The sequence below is a fragment of the Drosophila erecta genome, unplaced genomic scaffold (assembly GCF_003286155.1).
Source record: "Drosophila erecta strain 14021-0224.00,06,07 unplaced genomic scaffold, DereRS2 tig00000092-arrow-pilon, whole genome shotgun sequence".
Classification (NCBI taxonomy): Eukaryota; Metazoa; Arthropoda; class Insecta; order Diptera; family Drosophilidae; genus Drosophila; species Drosophila erecta.
Window position 1 is genome coordinate 4,415,365 of NW_020825207.1, and position 20,497 is coordinate 4,435,861.

At 42.1% G+C, this 20,497-nt stretch overlaps 1 protein-coding gene across 2 annotated transcripts in view; it reads right to left on the bottom strand.

The window, feature by feature from the left end:
* The window catches only part of LOC6546941, a 37,650-nt gene that overhangs the window by 12,503 nt on the left and 4,650 nt on the right, over positions 1 to 20,497 (bottom strand). For both annotated transcript variants that reach the window (XM_015157045.2, XM_015157044.2), the window contains exons 2-3: positions 900 to 1,082; positions 596 to 841 (exon numbers count right to left, since the gene is read on the bottom strand). In XM_015157045.2, the coding sequence (XP_015012531.1) occupies positions 596 to 841; positions 900 to 1,026 (373 nt within the window). In that variant the 5' untranslated portion in view covers positions 1,027 to 1,082. The remainder of the gene's footprint in view (positions 1 to 595; positions 842 to 899; positions 1,083 to 20,497) is intronic.

Below are 20,497 nucleotides of genomic sequence, written 5' to 3' on the forward strand. Positions count from 1 at the left end.
GCGAGTTAGATACGGATTTTTACAAAAATGTCTGCCAATGTAATGTAGTAAAGTTAATTCAATACTTTTACGTTAGTTAAGTTACGCCATTAAAGCGGTGGAAAGAGCAAACTAAATATTGCATTGCATGAGCACATGGGCTTAGTAATGATTTAAAAAGCGATTATACAAGATGTTTAAATTTATCGACATTTTTATGCAAAGAGTGAGAGGTCAAACCTTTAAACATACAAAACAACACTAAAATATTTGTGCTTGACCATTTTTCACTGGCCCGCTCTGGTTGAAGCGTCGTGGCCAGTGTAAAGCGAATAGCAAGTTATACTAAATGCTCTAGGAGTTTTCTCTTCAAACGATCTGCGCGATAGACAAGACGTTTGCTGTTTTACTCCACACAATTTGGGGGAATTACAATGCAGATGAAAACTGATATCACCAAGCGGGATTCGAACTCGCGTAGATTTTTGTACGTTTCTTCATGGCTGAGGAAGTCGCCTTAACGCACCGCACCAAAGCAGTTGCTAATTTCGTGGCGTCACAAACATCTTCTTGAGGTGTGCTACTAAAATACGGAATGTGCCGACATTTTACTCACTTGCTGGATGCAAACCGGCCAAACTGGCGGCCTGGGAAGCGGCCACTGCCATCGTGTTCTGGTGGTGATGGGCTCCCGCCGCCGCTGCCGCTGCTGCTGCCATGGAATAACGGTCATTGGCAGAGGCGCCTCCGGCTTGTGGCAATAAACCCAAGCCGGCAGCAGCGGCGGCATTAAACTGCGAGTTGAAGAGCGGATTGGAGGCAGCTGCAGCCGCCGCTCCAGTGGGATCACGTCCCCAGTAGGCTGTAAAAGGAAAAATCATTTAAGATCATCACTTACAAAATAAAAATAAAATTCTTACCAAACAGGGAAGCTGCATCTAGGAGGCCGGTGGGGTCGTGCGGCCCCCCGGCTCCAGCACCCCCTCCCGCGTTCGAGTTTTTGTTTGAGTTTTTGCCATCGCTGCCATCGCCGGCATTTTTGTTCATGTTCAAAATCCCCTAGTTCTTAGGACCAGCTATTGTGCGTAACATGCGTTTGGAGTCTGCAATGAATACAGAAAATAGCAATTTTATGATATATTCTTTGTATTTGAGATATAAATGGTATGAAAATTTATTTTAATTAATATTAAATTAAACTATTTCCTTCAACATTTCTACAAAATATGTAAACAAGAATTTATTTTAACAGTCATAGTAACTCATGTGAATACACAACACTTGTATTTCGAAGATACCATTCATCAATCGGTTTCATTTTTCAACTTCAATCTTAGCTATTACTCCGCTCTCTGTGTTGGCAATGCCGCAACGCTTGGGCGAAAGTCGAGCACAAAGCGGAATCGGCCGAAATATGGAAAGCAAAACAAAACTAAAAAAACTACACGCCAGCGAGAGAGGCCGTACACGCACAAAACGGAAGCAGAAGCTGACTGCTCTCTTTTACCACTACACCTGCACGTCGTCGGCAGAGCGGCGAATTCAGCAGTCAGCCAAGTCGTCGGCGACGGCGAATTGACAAATTACGCACAATATTGCATTTTGTTTAACAATAAAAGAAAAAATCCCTCTTGTGAAGAAAACTTGAACTTTACAAGTCATGCGCAACGTTTACCACATCCACTAATGAAAAAAAAGAGGAAAGAAGTAAAAAAGAAAAGTCAAGCCACCCACACAAACACATTCGCAGACTGCAGGCGGCGACTGCGAAAAGCGATGCATACACAAGCGAAAAAAGAAGAAAAAAATTCCGTTCACAGCAATTTGCACTTCTTTTCGGCAGTTTTTTTTTTTTGTTCGCATCACTTTAGTAAATTCATTCATGAAATTCGTAAAGTTCCCTTGTTTTTTTTTTCTTGCGTTATGGCGATTTATTAGACAAACTGCATGTCGCTTTAACTGTTAAGGGGCTTTGCTTTTATTACTTGCGCTGCGACAGCAGTTAACGGCAGTTGTTTGCAGTGGCTATTGCATTTTCCGCGATTCAAATGTACAATTAACAAAAATATTTACAAGCGCCGTTTGGCGACGCGTCCGTCTGTGTTTGTGATTTCGCGGCGAATGAGCGTGTGGAGAGTGCGGAGAGCGCAAGAACCGCAAGTGGCGGCGGCGGACCATCGGAAACGAAACGCAAAAGGGAGAACGCGGGCGGCAGAGAAAGAGAGACAGAGAGGGCCGCTTTATATTTGTTGTTGCCACGCACCGTGGTTGATGATTGCACTTTTCTTTTAGTTACTTTACTTATTATTATTATTAGTTTTAGCTGTATTAATCACTTTAATGAGCCAACGTTTAGTTTGCCTAAGATGGACCCACTGTGGCTCGCTAATAACTGTAATTGCGCACTCTTTTTCCTGCTTTCTTTCATTCGGTCTTATTTTTTTTTTTTTGTTGTCACGCATCGGCAGGCGACAGATGTGCGCTCTTATAAGGGGAGGGAGGTGATAGCCCAGGAGAGAGAGAATGCGTGAGAGGAGGGGGGAGTCTGCGAAAGAGCTCCGGCAATTTATAACAAGCAAGAAATAAAACAAACGAACAGAACGACTTGGTACAGTGAAGCTTGCTTAATGACGGTAGGCTACGCAGGTACTGTCACGGGAATTATTATGGCATTTTATCGTTTCCTATGCATATTGTTCCTTTTTGAATCGAGATACACAAATGTTATTACGTACATTTTAATTGGGTTATCTAAGTATTTAGTACAGTACATTTGAGCACAGATCATTTGATTGTTCTCTGCATTTTGGCTGTGAATATTACTCAATGGTCTGCAATTCCTGTTCTTTGAATCCCTTGCTTTCCACTTTCCATGATGCATTTAATGTGTTAGCGGAAGTAGCACTGTAAAACTTTGCCTTTTGTCTTCTTCTTCAGCTTGGGCTTTTGCCTTTGGGTTCACCGCAAGTGGATGGGGGAGGGTGAAAGGTTGAAGGGAGATAGAGCAGAGGGAGCGAGCAATATGATTCGGGCATTTGTCTTTGACACCGCCACACTTTGCTGCCTCTGCCGGCGTCGCGGGGGCGTCAGCGCAGTCGACGACGACGCAGGCGACTGGGAAGGTGTGTGCGTTGTTCTTGTTGTTTCCATATCATTTTGCACTGTGTGTATTTGTGTGTGACTCGCCGCCTCTCACACCATCTCACTCCCACCTCTGCCGCTCCTCCTCCTCCTCCTCCTTCTGCCAGTCTTTTCACATCAATATTTGTGAGTGACAGCAGCGAACAAATGTGAAATTCTTCTCATATTGTGCTGGCGTCACTCCACTACTACACACCAGCCCAATCCCACACCACCCCCTCAGCCGACCACCGCCCACCTCCCCTCCCCTGGAATAACCGTTGTTGTTTGCTCTTGATTATCTTCTCTCTCTAGCTCAATTGGCTTTGGCTGGCTGGCCGACTGTCTGTCCATCGGTCATGAGTTGCCTTTATTTCTTTTTCATTTGCTGTGTTTTTTCCCTACCTTTTTTGTTGATTTCCATTGTGTATGCGTGTGTTTGACTTCGTGTTATATCTTATACCCACACACATGCAGATAGCGCCGCCGTTTCGTTTGATTTGCTATTAAAAGAGTTTACGGCTGTTTTCTTTGGTCAATAAGCCCGAAAAGCTAATCAATTGCTCGAACAACGGCACAACAACTGGATCCGAATTTCTTGTATAACTAAAATAGATTCGAAGAGCTCGAATTTATTCGAAATCGCATGTTATATTTACTATATGCCGCTCCCAAGACAACTTTTTTTAATAATGTGATTTTTTCAAAGTTTTTCTAAATAGTGTTTTTTTTTTCTATTGGTTGGTTTATATACATTTTAAATTATGGGGAGTTATTCTATAAATAATATAAATATTTGTATAATGTTGTAAATCTTTCAGATTCCATGTATTTCAAATGTTGTTAGTGTTGAGATACAGCCACGATGTGCTTCCAAATGTAATTGCCAAGATGAGTCGGTATTTTTTGCTGAAGATTTCCGATAAGAAAACTAGTAATTATTGTATCTGTTGCTAGAGTTTTTCGAAGTTGAAATGCACTTGATCGCAAGCAAAAGATTGAATGCATTTTTGAACAGTTGCCTTTCCTGGATTAAAGATTTTGTCTGGCTTTCTGACTTAACTTCTTCTGCGCATTCTTCTACTTTTGATTCTTCTTCTTTTTTTCCCCCTATTCTTGTTAACGGCCGCCGGTGTGGGAATGTGTGCGAAAGAGATGTTCATTGAGCGGGTAAAAGAGAGGGGGACAATGTGAGTGCTTCTGAGTCTTCCTCGTTTTTTTTTTTTGTTGAGTGGAGTGAGCGAGGTTATTGACTCGAAAAGCAATACCCCCTGCCCTTTTTTCAGCGTCCAACAAGCCTGCCGTCTGCGTCATCGTCTGGCGCGATCTTTAGTCTCGTTTTCCCTTTCCCTTCCCCGCCTGCTTTATCCCTCTCCCTTTTCAACGCTCTGCCACTCCTTGCGATCGAGTGCTGCAACAAGAAAATGCAACAGCTTCAGCAGCAACAAGTTCCACTTCTTCTTCTTCACCCATTTTTATTAATCAATTTAGGGTTCTACGGAGTAGAAATCATAAATCAAAAATCAAATACATTTTCCATCCTAAATTGCCTTTTAATTGCATTTATTTAAAGTGTTCAGCAATTTCCCTGAAACTCTCACACAGGAAACTTTAATCCCTTTCGTTATCTTTCCCCTTTCCTTTTCATCACCCTAACTGGCACACTTAACCAGAATTTTAAGCAATTTTCCTGTTAAACGCTTTAAATTGTGTGCCTTTTCAAATTGTGAAATTTACCAACAGTGATATAAAATATGCATAATCGTTTAATTTCATTAATTGGTCCAATTAAGCTATCTACCACACATTTATTAAATCCAGACATTTTCACAGTTTTGCAGTGTGTGAAATTGTTAGGATTATAAGCCCTTTAAAGCTCTTAACAAAGTTTCAAAGATGCAAATGACGAGAAAATACTCGAAAAGAGGTAAGACTGTCTGTACTTTAGACCATAATTGGTAGTAATTTGTATCATTTAAGCTCTTAAGCTTTTATATCAATTATCAATCTAAAAATACATCATAAGTATCAAGTCAGCCTAGTTTGGTTTAAGAAGCATTTCAAGTCTCAAAATTTATGTAAAGCTGAAAAAACCTCATTAAAAGTTTATTCTACTAATCCTAGCTGAAACTACATATATCTATTCAAATATTATTTTAATTTTGTGCAGGCATAAAAGATGTACAGGCATAAAGCAATTAGTAGGAATATTTGTGGAAAGATAACTTGCTCTTGTATGAAATATGACTGTTTTTAGCAGAAAAACATCTGGCACTTATGAAAAACATTAATGTGATGAAATCCTTGCCACAAAGGGGTGAAAATTTTATTTGAAACAAGAAAGCCCACTGGAAATGAAACGAAAATCCTGCGCCGATTCTGTTATTCTTGTTTTGCACTTCTCTGTCTGGAATACATTATCATGAAGGATATATTGCCAACCAGTTTCTGGGAGTAAAACAGAAGGCGAGGGATGGGAAATTGGGAGGTGTTGGGTCTCTCGCCTGGGCAAGAAAACTGTGCAAAAAAAAATAACAAAAAAGAAGGAAAAAAGGACACACATAAAATGTAAACTCTGAACCGAAACGGGGCGTGTAACGAACGGAGGGCAGAGAGAGAGGCGGAGAAATCGTGGGTTGTCGCACACAGGACGAACAGGCCAACAAAACGAACAGGAAACGAGCGTGCAAGGACACACAACTTTTGGCGTGTGGGTGGTGCAGAAACGGGGGGTGGAGTTGTACGGCTGGGTGGGTGCAGAAATGGGGGCGTGGCAGGGGTTAGCCAGAGTGAAGTGGCAGTAAAACGAGCCGAATGAGAATAGAGAATTGCGAATGGGTGTAGTAGAGCAAGGGGACGAAGTAGCGGCATCAGCAGAACAGCAAAACTAAAATTGAAAATGGCAACGCCAGCGGGAAGGAGATGCAGAGCAAAAGGAACACGAAAGGAGAGGGGCAGAGAAGCAGAGGAGCTGGCAACAACAACCATGGCAAGAACAACAAAACCAAATGAAGTCCAAGTAAGCGCTGGCGTCGACTGCTCTGCCCGCAGCGACAGAGGCAGCGAAACAGAACTAGCAACAACAACAACTGCAGTAGTGGCAAAAGCAGCAACAACAACAAAAACAGCAAGGGGAGCAAACAAATGAATTTATGCAGCGAGGCTAGAACAACAACAATGACAACCGCAGGCAGTGCTGTCACAGTAAAGATTCCCTAAATCGAACTGAAATTAAACTGCAGAGGTGTTTCGCTTTGGGCTGCTTTGTAACTCAATAAGTTATCTCTTAGATATCATTGCAATATACGAGATATTCTACACGGAGTTGCGAAAGCTAGTTGAGGTCTAAAAAAGCTCAAGTGTCATAACTTGAACTGAGTATGCATAATTGATTGTGAGTTAGTCAGGTCGCACTGTAGTTGGTATTTATGTAGCGATGTTGGTGTGGTTGATGTTGTAACTGCTGCAGGATTGCAGGAGTAAGAGGAATGCATGGGTGATGCGGGGGCAAAGGGACAGAGGTGAATGTGGAAAGGGGGCGAATCGGGAGAAAGGGAGAGATGGAGGCGCATTGGACAAGGGACAAAAGCTCCAAGTGGAACGAGAGAGCGCGCACGACCCATAAATTAGAGCGAGAAGGCGCGACTGTGCGAGTGAGAGCTCTTTCAAGGAGGTAGAAGGACGAGGGGTGTAAGGAATGCAACAACATTGACGTATTTGCCATTTGCAACAACAACAGAAACACAGAAACTACAGCAGCAGCAGCAGCAGGAACAACAACAAGGTGCCAGAGCAATTTAAAGGAGGAGCAAAGGAGAGCAGGAGAATAGAAGAAGAGTGAGGGAGTCTTTGTCTCCGCCTCTCCCTCTCGCTCTCCTACGCCCACCAACTTCCCACCTACTCTCTCTCTCCCTCGCTCTCACACCCTTGTGGTGGGCGGAGTGGGCGCATTTAGTGGCTGCAGCCAGTGCAATCCCTTCCCCATTTTCTCCTTGGCATTCGCAAAATGATGATAACGTGATGCAATTTCCAGTCATGTGCAGTTGACCATGTGCAGTTGCCAATTTATACCAGCCACCTGCTTCTACCTGTCCCTCCTCTCCTCTCCACTCCTCTCCTATCCTCCTCCTTCTCATTTTCGCCTTCACTTCTCTTTCCGCCTTCGGTTCTCCCTTCACTGGACAATCATCTGATATCGGGGACATGTTCGATTCTTCAAGGACTTAACTTAAACCTCTCACACCACTGTTTTCGAAAATGGCTCATGAATCGGCTTTAAATAGTAATTTAAAGGTATCTTGGGAGTTGTGCGGGTTGAATTATTGCCGTATAATAGAGTTTTACTTATTATCGTGTTAAAATCTGCGATTTACGCTCTCGAAAAACTGCATACCATGACAGTTTATCCTTAGAGATCTGACATCTGATAGAATTTGGATAGATAGTAATCTAGATTTAGATAGTAATTTAGATCTGATAGTAGTTTTTAGCTACTCTTAAAGTTCGTAAGGACCCCTAAAGTGAAACCCTTTGGTAATGCATTTCTGCTTGAAAATGTAAATGTGTCAAATTAAGTATCATCAGTTCCTATAGCACCGGTCATGTCGAACCACCCCGCTTTGAGTCACAACTGTTTCCGTTGATTTCCTACACTTGGCGCCTGGCATTTCCCCGAAATATCTCGATAACTACATGTGTGGTTTATGACCGATTCTTTCGCTGGTGCCCTCAGTACCGCCAGCGATTACAATCCAATCCAATCCGATCTAATCGAATCGAATGGTCACCGTTGCACAACTGTACGCAATTCGCTTTTTGTTGGCCAAAGCTTTTAAATGTTGGTCTGCGCTGCGGTGATTTCATTAGACGGCAAATACAATTAAAGAGCTTGTTGCACGTAATCTAATATGAACAGCACACAGTCGTATGTGTTTCTGTATCTGTGTTTTATTTTGTACGCACCGCCGCAGAGGGACGGCGATAGATACACGGATAAAAAGATACATAGACGCACACACATGCGTCACTCCGCACAGCAATTTAATTAATGCTTAAATCAGATTATCCCAACAAAAGGCGGAACGCGTTTGTTATAACGGGGGTGGCATAAAAGGATACAGTGAGGGGGCAAGGGAGAACAGTATAGCAAATGTGCATACTTTATAACACCAAGAGATGGACAACTTTCAGATACATTTTATACTCCGGATGGTTCTATAGAAAATGAACACTTTCACATCTTTGGAGCGAATTATTATTATATTATATCTTTCTTGCCACTCTTATTAAGTTCAAGTTACAGGTGTGAAAAACAATTAATAGATCAAGACTGCATTAAAATGCTTAAGCACCTTTTTATCCCTTTGAGAAAAACTCACCTTTCGAAATAATTCAAAACTTGAAGATAAACTTGTAGTTCTTTCAGTTCCGCTTTGTTGCCGATTTGTTTACTTTCATTATTATTCAACTTTTCATTTTGTCGCCCCTCGATTTTGCTTTCATTTTCTCATTCATCCATCTGTTTTAATTTTCACTTTATTCTCACTATCTTTTCAGGGGAAACATAGATTACTTAATGATTTTTGTGTATTTCCTGTGGTTTCTTGGTTTTTTTTTTATATGTACAATTTCGCTTGGCTTTTTTTGGGCTGTTTAACACAAACACACAATAAATTTAAAATGATTATTGAAATTTATGGGACGCCGTCGTTCAAAAAAAGAAAAGCTTTTATGGGAAAAACGAAATTAAAGAATCCCGAAGAATGCGATGCACAATTATAATTTCGGTATTTTCCTACAATTTTTCCTCACTCTCTGCTGAAATTAAGCAGATAAGCAACAACAATCATGTGTTTTCTATGGGATTCTATTGTATTTTTCTTTTTCTTTTTTTTTTCTTAAAAAAAAATGGGTTGAGATGGATGGTGAGTCACTACTTTATATAAACAATGGCGTTCGCAGCATTTTGGTCAACTTCCCGAAGCTGCCGGTCATTTAGCACTTCTCAAAGAAGGTGGTGGCGTCAGGGGGTTAAAGAGAGCCAGCGACTGACAGGGGGTTAAATATTCTGTACCACAAAAGCTAATGAACGGCCGAGTCCGAGTCCGATCCGAAATTCGAAAAAGCAATGGGAAGAACAAAATAAGAAAAGAGTCAACATTTTTCAATTGAATCAGTTGGCAGAACGAGACCGAAGACTGGGCGAAAACGAGATGGAGGGGCCAAAGAGGCCAAGAAAACAATTGACAGTCAGTCAGTTAGTGCGTTGGAGGAGGCGAGAAAGAGGTGGCTATAGTGAGAGCGAGCGAGAGGGAAGCGAATAGCCTGTCTGTGCGCTGCGCTTCAATAAATCCGGGCTACAAAAAGCAAACGAAACTCGCCTTAAATCGAAAGAACTGTGCACTGCCGTCTGCGTACTTTTCCACAGTGAATATTCAATAAAAATGCCTGAAATCGCACTCTGCAAATCTTTAAAACTATCATAGAACAAAAGTACTTGGACAAGTATCTACATATAAAACTATAAAGGTTATTTCATAATTTTTACAATTATCGGGGGCGACGGTTTCGCCCCACCTTCCATTTTTTTTTCAAATGTTTGCCTATACGACTTTCAAGCGTACGAAGCTCCACTGTACTTCTGGGCAATGCAATCAATCAGATAGCAACAGCCAACAGAACGAACCTAACCTAACCGTAAATTATCGCTCTTTGGCCAAGTGTTATCGTTTGGGTTTGAGCTTGCGCTTTCCAACTCTTGGCAAATCTAAAAACATTTGTAATTTAATTAACCGATTGCCCGGGACTTCGGCATTTGCTTCTAATGTGCTTTGAGTGCCCCAATGATATCACGGCTCTCCCGTTAACTAAACAAACCTTTAGTTGTTTATCGTGTGCACGGCAAACTGGAAATCTGTTTTGCAAAATCCATTAATTGCTCTATACAGTACACCACACACATCCAATTCCACGTTTTTAGCCAAGTTATTAAATGGGGTGGCTATTTAGCCGACCACTTTGTACAGTGAGAAATGAGAAACCCATTCAGTTGGGCTAGACTTATACTAATACTATGTAGATATGTTATAATAATCTTTTCTGGTGCATCATTAATTGAAGATGAGTTGTATTATCGATTTCATTTTGCTTTCAACATTTGTGTTTTGGTTGCATGCCCAGCATTTTTCTCAGTGCCTGTCATTGACAGTAGAAAAATATAAACTGTAAATCCAAAGCGATCAAAGAGCAGATGCATTTCTCAAAGGGCATTTATACGGGTGCATTTGTGTGGTGTGCGTGTGTGTTTAGAAGTACATTCGTGTTGGTGAGGGGTGCTGGGCAAATGACTAAAATTAAACAAGAAAACAAATTCATCACTGAAATGCCTCAAAAATCCGTTGAAGGGATGATGATGAAGCTGAACAGCAGAGAAAAAAGGTACAAACGACATGACGAATTGTAGATACAGATGAACCCAGAACGAGGAAGAGCTGTGGGAGAGGGAGAGGGCGAAGAACAGAGGAGGTGGGGCAGGCGGAGTACGATGAGGATGCGGTTGGGGAGGGGGCAAGCGGCAGGGGCAGTGGCAGGGGCAACAACGAGCATGGCCACAATGAAAACCAACGAAATAAATTAAATAATATGAAAAGAAACACGCTGCAGAGACGATGGCGTACACCCAAAAACCAACGAAAGAGGGGGGCAGCGTTAAAGGGAGGTGGGGCGGGGGACGGAAAAGAGGACAGGAAAGAGGGGAGGAGTAGCTGGACGGGGCACAGAGCAATCAGCGAGGAGCGAAGCGAAACCGACGGCAAAACAACAGACGAAACAAAACTTGACAGATGGACAAGCGGGCGGAACGGGTGCAAAGGGGACCGAATGGAAGGGGTGGAGAGGGGGACAGACAGAAATCCAACTAAATATCGAAATCACAAATCCGCAACAGCACGAAAAAAAGGCCATAAAGATGGTTAAACTGCGTCAAGCCGAAAGTGTTGTACACTAAAAATACTTGGAAGACATTGTAGTCGGATTTCATACATGTTTTCCAAGTACAATGTGTTGCGTTTCAAGTTAGTAACAATATTTAAAATATTTGATATAAAATGTGCAAAATGTACCAAAGAAATTAATTCTTTATCAACATATTTTATATTTCGGGATTTTGAATCAAAAAGTATTTGCTTTTATGGGAATCTGCATTATTCAGAATTTAAGTTCTTTGAACTTTGTTATTATTAATTACTTTAAAACTGAAAACAACGAAATTATGGCACTTTCTGATAAAGGGTATGCGAAAAAACGCGTCCAAACACAGCGCAAGATTTTATTTTAGAAACGAATGGGAATTCAGACGGTGGACAGTGGAGAGGAATGGCCGAGAGCTAAAACAACAAAAATAATATTAACAGCAACAACAACGTATGGAGCAGGCCTCCACCGCGCTGCGACGCCGGCAGAGGCAGAAGCAGAAGCAGCGACAGCGACGCCGGTAAGTTGGCCAAAACGCAGATACAATTCACTACGGGGGAAATACACAGGAATTTCAGCCAACTCTGGCTCCACTGCGCGTGGTTAGACTTTAAAAAGCCGCCTTAATTGGTTTTCGCCACCAAAGGGTTAGGAATTAATATGTCGAGATGATCCGGAAAGATGCTTCCACTTCCAAAACAAACAGATGACTTCACAGTCGTATCTGCAACTCACTCACTCGCTCATTGAGCCCACGCAATACATGTTTATCGTCAATTCCTCAATGATTTCACAGTGGAACTTCCCTACATTAGATTGGGCATTATTCATTTTAACTCATGAACATGAATTAAATAATATTCAAATTGTTATAACTCATAAATTGTTATAAACTCTTTAAGCATTTTGAATAAATTCCATACGGTAACGCTTTCCAAGTAAATACAGTTCATATTTTTCCGTATATCAAACCGTGGGTTTTAGTACTTTCCAGATATTCGTATAACAACTTTATCGTTAGGCGATGAAACATTACAACTTAACGGCACAAATACAAGAACTTTAAACTATGATCCACCAGCACTTTAAGGCTTAGACACGCTTAAGCCACAATTATATCGCTTTTTTCTTCCACTTTTTATATCATGTTTGTATTGAGCTTAGCCAAGTTGCTCTGTATTTCTGTTTTAATCCGTTAAGGTCTCGATTTTGCGGCATTTTTTAGTTTGAGTTCGGTTCGTTTCGTTTGTCAAGTTGAGTCGGCAGAATATGAAACAGAACCAGAAAACAAGAACAAAGTAACAAGCGAGTCATGCACACACAAACACACACACATGCATGCCTGGTTGGGGGAAGATGGGGAGGGGGAGCAGGATAGGCAGCTCCAAAGTAGCGCAAAAGCAGCAGCAGCAACAACAACAAAGCCAAGCCGAGACATAAAATAAATGAGCGCCGCCGCACAAACATGTCTCCAATGTTCACCCGTTGCTGTTGTTGCTGCTGATGATGTTGTTGTTGCAATTGTTATTGTTGTTGCTTTCTGCTGTGACTGGCCGTTACGTATTCCCCGTCTCCCTCTCCCTTTCGCTCACACTGGCCCACTCCATCACCCCCCTCTCACTCGCTCTCGCACTCGCACTCCCTCTCATTCCATTTCCATCCGTGTGCTTCAATTTCGTTTCCCAAGCGTCGTCGTTGTTGTTGCCTCTTGCTCTGCCTGCCGCCTGCTGCCTCGCCACTCCTCTCCACACACCCTCTCTCGCTCGCTCTTTGTAATTATTGATACATAAAAATACAACAAAAGCAAGTTGAAATGCCGGACTGCAATTGTGGTCATAATAAATCTTATTGCGCGCTGCTAAAAAAGATTGCTTTGAAAACTACAAATATCGTGAGAAATCTTTGAACGACACTGCAAATTGCACATTTTTTACGGTTTAACTATAAGACTGTTATTAGACAATTTCGTTAATTAGCCATAGGGTCAATATCCGCTGAAAACCCAATACATAGGTTTTACAACTAACTGGACAATTTCAGGCTGGATTTATAGGAAACATCCCTTAAACAGCTGCCAATTTAACTTCATAATAGACTTTAAAAATACATATTTTTTTGGGGAGACGGCAAGCGAAGATGACAAACTTGTCACAAATCAAATTATTATATTATTATATTATAATATTATATATTATATATTATATATCACATGTATATATATGTACATACATATATATTTCCGAAGCAATCAATCAGTACAAAAAGCATCTCCATCAATAGAAAGACCACCCGATAATCTTGAAAGTATTTTAGTTATCACTAAGTATTTTCAAACATCTGAGTTGTTGTAATCAGAATGTTTGTTTATAATCAGTTATTGTTCTTCTGATAATTCAGCCTGAAGTCTTGCCTATATTTAAAGTAGCATCACCGGCTTAACTCTATAAATGCTTTAAGAACATCTCAGTTTTAGAAGTATGTTTATCTTACGAATGCATTTTTAGTTAAGCTATCAGCTTTAATCACAATACGGCACCTTTTTGATCAATTTGGGAGCGAAATAAATATAATCCAACAAGCTGACTTCTTTTCTTAATCCTTTTTTATTTCGCCGTCTCCTTTGGCGGCTGTACGGAAAGAAGAGCGTGGAGAATAAGGTGGCGGAATGGACAAAAGAAAATGCGCGCTCGCACACACACAGCACAGCACACATACACACACACACATACACTGCCACGCTTGGCTGCGTTTATAGAAGAAGAAGAAGCAGCGGAGGAGGAAGAGAAGAAGCAGCAGAACTTGGCCCAAACGGATTCCGTTTTAGCTTTGTGTATCTGTATCTGTCGCACTTCCTTTGCTGTTTTGGTGGCTTTTTTAAAACATTTTATTTTGTTATTGGTTACTTCTACACATTTGCTATCTTACTTTGGCACAATCACAACTATTGGGCACATTCACTTTCCTAATTATTTCGCACCGACATCATATTCATATTCTTTATATATTTATCATACTTTTCTAAGCATTTGTTTTAGATTTATTATCTATCGCTTGGGATTTCACTTGCGCGACCGACGAGTTTCCGAACCAAACTAACACCATCAACATTCAACATCAAACATTCAACATCGGCGGCAGCGACTGCGACGCCAGCTGCGACGGCGGCAGCGCTGCGGAGACAACCGCGTTGCTGCTGTTGTTGTTTGCTGATTGGGAGAGGGAGAAAATGTGTGGTTGAGAGCGGGTGCGGGTGCTGGTGCGGATGGCGGGGGGAAGAGAGTCGCCGCAGAGAGCAACGGGCGACGACTGCGATTATATGAGAAAATTTATTCAACATTTAACGAACGTGCCCACAGGGCATGGGCCAGGGAGGGGACGGGAGGATAATGGACGGGGGTAGAGTGAGTGTGAGAGCGAGGGAAGAGCGAGGAGAGAGCGACGAAGGAGCGGGTGTAGTCAGGTGAAGGTGTCGTTGTTAGGGGCCAAAGTGGAAAGGAGAGGGCAACAACAGAAATTGGAGAAAGACGGAGAGCATTTGTATGATTTAAATTTCTTTATTTCATTTTCCTTCGCCTTTAATTTTCACTTCCGTAATTTGTGGTGCTCTTTCAGGCCGGCTACGTCCATTCGAGTGCTGGCAATTAAAATTGCTATAACAACTAAAGCAGATGACACTGCTTCCTTGACGACTTACAAGTGTGTGCGTGTTAGGGTGGGTCAACTAAAATTGTTAAAGAACCACTCTAGGCGTTGGAATATTGAGCAAAACATATAAATAATTCAACAAGTATAGTTAAAGCTCAATTGCGATCCAACGTAGATTATTATAATATAGCGTTTTCAAACTGTAGTTGTAATATTATATATTCTGTATTTATATAAATCCTAAGAATCTAAGACTTCAGAAATGAAGTAAAAGCTACAAAAAAATTGTAATATTCAAAATCTTTGTAAAGCACGACAAATTATGTACTTTAAGCATCCTTAAAATGAATCATATTTTTGGTCATGAGCATTTCACGCAAAATCCGAGTTTTACGCAATTGCGTTTCAGATTAATTAGTTTTTCAAACTGTACGGTTTGTATATTAGAGAGATTAAAGGCTTATTAGTTCGACAATAGGAGAGGATTATCGAACTATTATGGATTAAAGGCTTGTTCCAATGTACTTGCTAATCCCAGCTTACTTGCGAAAAGGGAACAACACGAGCCAGAAACAGGGTCACCCTAATGTAAAGGAAACAAGTGAGAAATTAAGCAATGCATGATGCCAAAAGAAGGCGTGAGGGGGTGAGGTGGAAAGGGGTAACAGGAAAAGGCAAAATGGAAGTGAGCAAGCGAATTTCGCCATGCGTGCTTGTGTGGGTGAATGAGTCTGGAGTAGTACACACATACACATGTATGTATGTACGTGTGTGTGAACTCAATGAAAAGGTGTCTCCTTCTTGTTGTCCTGTTAATGTAGACTTTGTTGTTGCAGCCGAAACTTTGCGGCGGTTGTTTTTGTTGTTGTAGTTGTTGTTTATACATACATATATGTACATGTGTAGCTGTTGCGGAAGCAGCAATGCAAATTGTTAAATAATGTCAAGTGAAATTGCGTTTTTGTAAGCGGAAAGTGTGTTTTCTGGGATGGCGGCGGGGGCAAGTCAGAAAATTACACACACACGCATGTCTTCTCCAAGCAATCGCTTCATCTCCCTCGCTCCCACCCCGTCCACTCTCTTTCGCGCTCATTCAGAAACAGGCGTAGGTGCTAAAACTGCTATTAGAGCGTGATTAAAAAAGCAAGAACTACTGTAGTCGACAGCCAAGTACCTGGCATTCGATTCGAAAACTATTGCATACTTTCTGGAGTACGTTTATGAAACTTGCAAGCAAATAAATCCGAATTGTATGGATACCTCAGATGAAATGATTAATGTATAGATTCAATACATTCTTACAGCGTGAAATAGATTTTTTATAAATAGTAATATTAAATATTAATATAGCAAATATTAATATTAAACAGTAATATTTATACATTTTATAATAAATTGTAGCAAAATTCTACTATTCGTTGTTAGAATAAACCAAGTTGCCATGGAGTTGCCCACAAGAGCACTACAAAACCATAATTATTTAACTAATGTAATATATGCTATAGAGTGGTCTACCCCCTCCCCCCAGATATAATCGATTTACCAAGCGTCATCAATAATATTGCACATTTTTCGCAATGTTTTCAAGCCAAAGTTGTGGGACCTACGAGCCGGAGTGAAATGCAAAAGGGCAACGACAAGAAGGACGTGCACAGTGCCAAAGGTGGAGAGGCTAAGGAGGGGGCGGAGGGGCGGCAGGGGCAGGAGGACAAACAGAAAGAGGAGCTCGAGGAGGAGCAGGAGCAGGAGGAGCAGCAGGCGGATAAAGAGGAGCTGGAGAAGGTGCATGAAGCGGCGACGTGGCGGCAGCAGACAAAAGCAGAGGCTGATGCTGTCGAACGCAGCTTGATAAAAGGGGGGAGCGGGGTCAAGCAGCACGGCGAAGGGGGGAGGGAAGAGGGGATTGTGAGGCAGAAACTTGCTGCAGCAGCAACAAGGAGGAGAGCAAGAGAGAGACAAGAGGCGGTGAGGAGCGTGTGCCCACTACAACAACCAGGATTACAATTCAAACTTACTCGTCAGCCTGGCTGGCTGCCATAGCCGTGGGCCAGGAGGGGGGGGTGTGCCACACGGGGTGGGGGGTGGTGGTGCTGATGGCAGGGGCGACAGCGGAATAAAGGAAATGACAGAGGGAGCAGGACGGGGCGATCGAGGAGCAGCGAGGCGCAAGCAGGGATGTCGTGCAGAGAAAAACGCCAGAGTCAGAGGCAACAACACACAGGCCAAGTTTTTGAAATCCCCCGTACGACTTTTTACCAACCCCCCCACCCACCTTTTGGCCACATCCCTGTCCAACAGCGAAGCTGCAGTTTGCAAAAGAATACACACACACACACACACACACATGCATAAAAAATGTGCGGAAGAAAAAATGTTTAAGCACACGCGTGTGTGTGCGGAAAAGAGAGGGTAACAACGCAGCCAGAAAGAGCAAGAAGTAGAGCATTTTTGAGTAGAGGAAGCAGGAGGAAAAGGAACTGCGGCCAGCGGAAAATACAGTAGATCCTCTATAAAATAACACTGCTTTTCTAGCTAAAATACAAGAAAGTTGATATAAGATACCGTTACAAACAGTAAGTTATTTAAACAACCATTTCAACAAGATTTTAGGTTCATAATCTATACTTGTATACACAGAAAGTATAAATAATTGAGGCAATCACAAATGATTGTGTTTACTAGTACGAGTGCGCGCTGTAGACAAAATGAGCGCCAAGGGGCCCAAAAGCAAAGCCAACAACGTTTCAGCTTTTTGTTAATTTTCATCAGCAGAACCACAAATGAGTGGGGCCAAAAGGGGGGCTGGGAGGGTCCAGATAGGCAGCAAAGGCACAAAAAGGACACCACGAAGTTCCTCAAAGTCAGCTTAATTGGCACGGCGCAGCTTTTTGCAGCTGATTGTGATTGTGTGTCCCCACTGTTTCCATACTTTTTATACAAGACTCCGGACCGGACAGTCAGAGAAGTAAGAGCAAGGCACGTTTCACTGTGATTAGTTGGGCTCTATTTAAAGGAACTACGCAGTGGTCAACAAAGTTTAAAGTCGTACTTAAATCATAAGTCAATTCATCAGTCAGAAGCCTTTTGACAGGCAGCTTCCTTCACATCAATAAGTAAACATCTTTGGCAGCATTTGTATGTGCACTTCAATTCACAAACATAAGGTGTCATTTTGGATTACATCACTTGCCGCATCGATTTAAATGCTTCAATACTCCAGAATTTAAGCCCATATTTTCATAACAAATTGAATTCAGTGGCCAAGCACTTTTAGTCGAAGCCTTACAGCGTGACAATTTAAACTAAATTTAATGGGCTTAGTTTGCATTTGATTTTCAATAAATGATTCAGCCATTTCCAATCAAATAAACCAAAATACATGTGCTTTCCAGGGACTCAAGTTGAGCTGGGACACTCGAAATTGTGTATTTAATAAATTAACTGCCTCTTTGGGCAATGCAATAAGCCAATAGATTGCCGAACGTCTAATCTTATTTCCTAATTAACAGAGCGAACAAATCGGATGTGAGTGCACATTTTATCGATGAGTTATCGTTATGAGAGGTGGAAAGTATCTCAAGTAAATCTAATGAGCAGCGGCGGGCTGCCACGCCCACGCATCTAGCAGATACATAGATACACTCGCAAATACTTGTACATTTTGCGGACGCAAGAGCAGCGTCGGCGACAGCTCATCCAAAGTTGAGCCATGCAAATTACAACAATTTCCCATACGCCGCACAGAAATAGATACAGAATGTGTATCCGCATCTGCAGCTGTACCAGCAAAATGTATCTGCATCTGCAAATGTATCTGCATCTGTATCTGTAAATGTGGCCGCTTGGCACGCAGCAAACTGTCTAATGTATCTCGCAGATGCATGGATGGCGAGCTGGCGATGGTGACAGCCTCGCCAGCGTCGCCAGCCTCACCAGCGTCTTCCCAGCATCTCGGCATCCTCCTCAGCATTTGTATAATTTGCACAATGGCACGGGGAAACTGCTCGCTGCGCAGATACAGATACAACAACAGTTGCAGATACTTGCAACACTCACACACGGAGCAGCCACATGAGTTTCGGAGCACAAAAGCGAAATTGCAAACTTTTCGCTGCTGAAATTTCGGTGGAGCGTTGGAGGGGCAAGGGCGTTTTGGCGGGGCGTGGGAGGCGACTCCTAGCAGGAGGCAGCAAAAAGAGAGCCGAGTCTGAGCTCGCGTTTCAGCAAACAGAGATGCCTCGCATTACATTGGTCAACACTGCCCTGTTTTCCAATTAAATATCTCAATCAATACTGCTATGCAGCTAAGTATTGGTACTATTAAATAATGTATTTACTTTAAGCTAGGACTTCAAGTTTGTATAAGACAGAAGTCAACTACTGCACATGCTCGCATTATAATCACCAGTTATGCTTAAACACCTCGATGACCTGCAACAAATATAGGTAGATTTGCATTCCCAAGGCTAAATTTGATACACTTATTGTGTTCAAACTTGGTACAACCTTGTTGCCTAGTGCTTTTGTATATAGAAAATAGCCAGAAACTTGGACACATATGCCACCTAGTGAGCATATAATTACAACATTGGTTAAAGGCCGCCGCCCGCCGAGGATATCCTGACTATCCTGCTCCCCCGCCAGTGCTTATGTTCTCTACCCCTTCTCCTACTCCTCCTCCACGACCTTTCACCTCCCTCCCCTCTTCATCCGCGTCCTTGTCATTTTCCCAATCTCCTTTCGAGGGCCACGAAAATGCCGCCACTTGCGCTCCCTTCCAGAAATAAGCAGGATTCAATAGACGACGAAACCGAGGACATGGGCGAAACGAAGCGAAGCTCCAGCTTTGGCCATACCTTTAGCCCACCCATAGATACACACGCACACAAAGACGCCTGCCGCGCACACAGCTACACACATGTGTGGTGCAGCATACGTACGTACAAATGTATATCCACATAATGAAGTAGAGCACAAATGCCTTTGGGGTGACTGGATGATGGGCCGAAACCAAAGCCAAACAGTTGCCCACTCGAGACCCCGACCCTCGTCCTTTTGCCACCCATCCCCCCCCCCCATTCTATATGCTCTTTATCCAGGATCTCCTTTTGCAGGCAATCGCCCAACATGCAACAACAACAACAACAACAACAGCCACAGCACGGGGCTAAAGTTCACATGGAACTTGCCAGCCAAACGCAAACCAACAAAAGGAATAAGTAGAGATGGTGGTGCGGCATACGCGAAACCGAAAGCTGGAAAATAACATGATTATCCAGCAGCAGCAACATGGATTTCTGGCGAAATTATAACCATTACTACGTACAATTATAAAGCCAACACCTTATCAACCAGCTCAAAACTCAAAACTAAATGAAAGCTAAATTAACTTTCAAAGGTCTCCTATTCATCATCAACTGATTTTAGGCCATTTGAATTTAGTTACTCTACTTTAAATATAGGAATCCACCATCTTTTTAGTTATTTATAAGTAGCTAAGAAACAAATATCTTGGAGTATTCCAGTAATCATTACTAAGCAGATAAAATGCTTTAAGGTCAGATATCTCATAAAACTTACGTTTAGTTAGTAGTAGTTAGTTTTAGATACAGCTGTACAATTGCAATTTACGCATAGCATTCATCATCTACGCAACCAGCAACATTGTGCCCCCAACATTTCAGACATCGCGCATTCAAAGTCCCCAAAATAAATGCCCCAAACCGCCGATAAGCGATTCAATTAAAAACCGAACCGAACTGAACTGATGAAAAATATATGC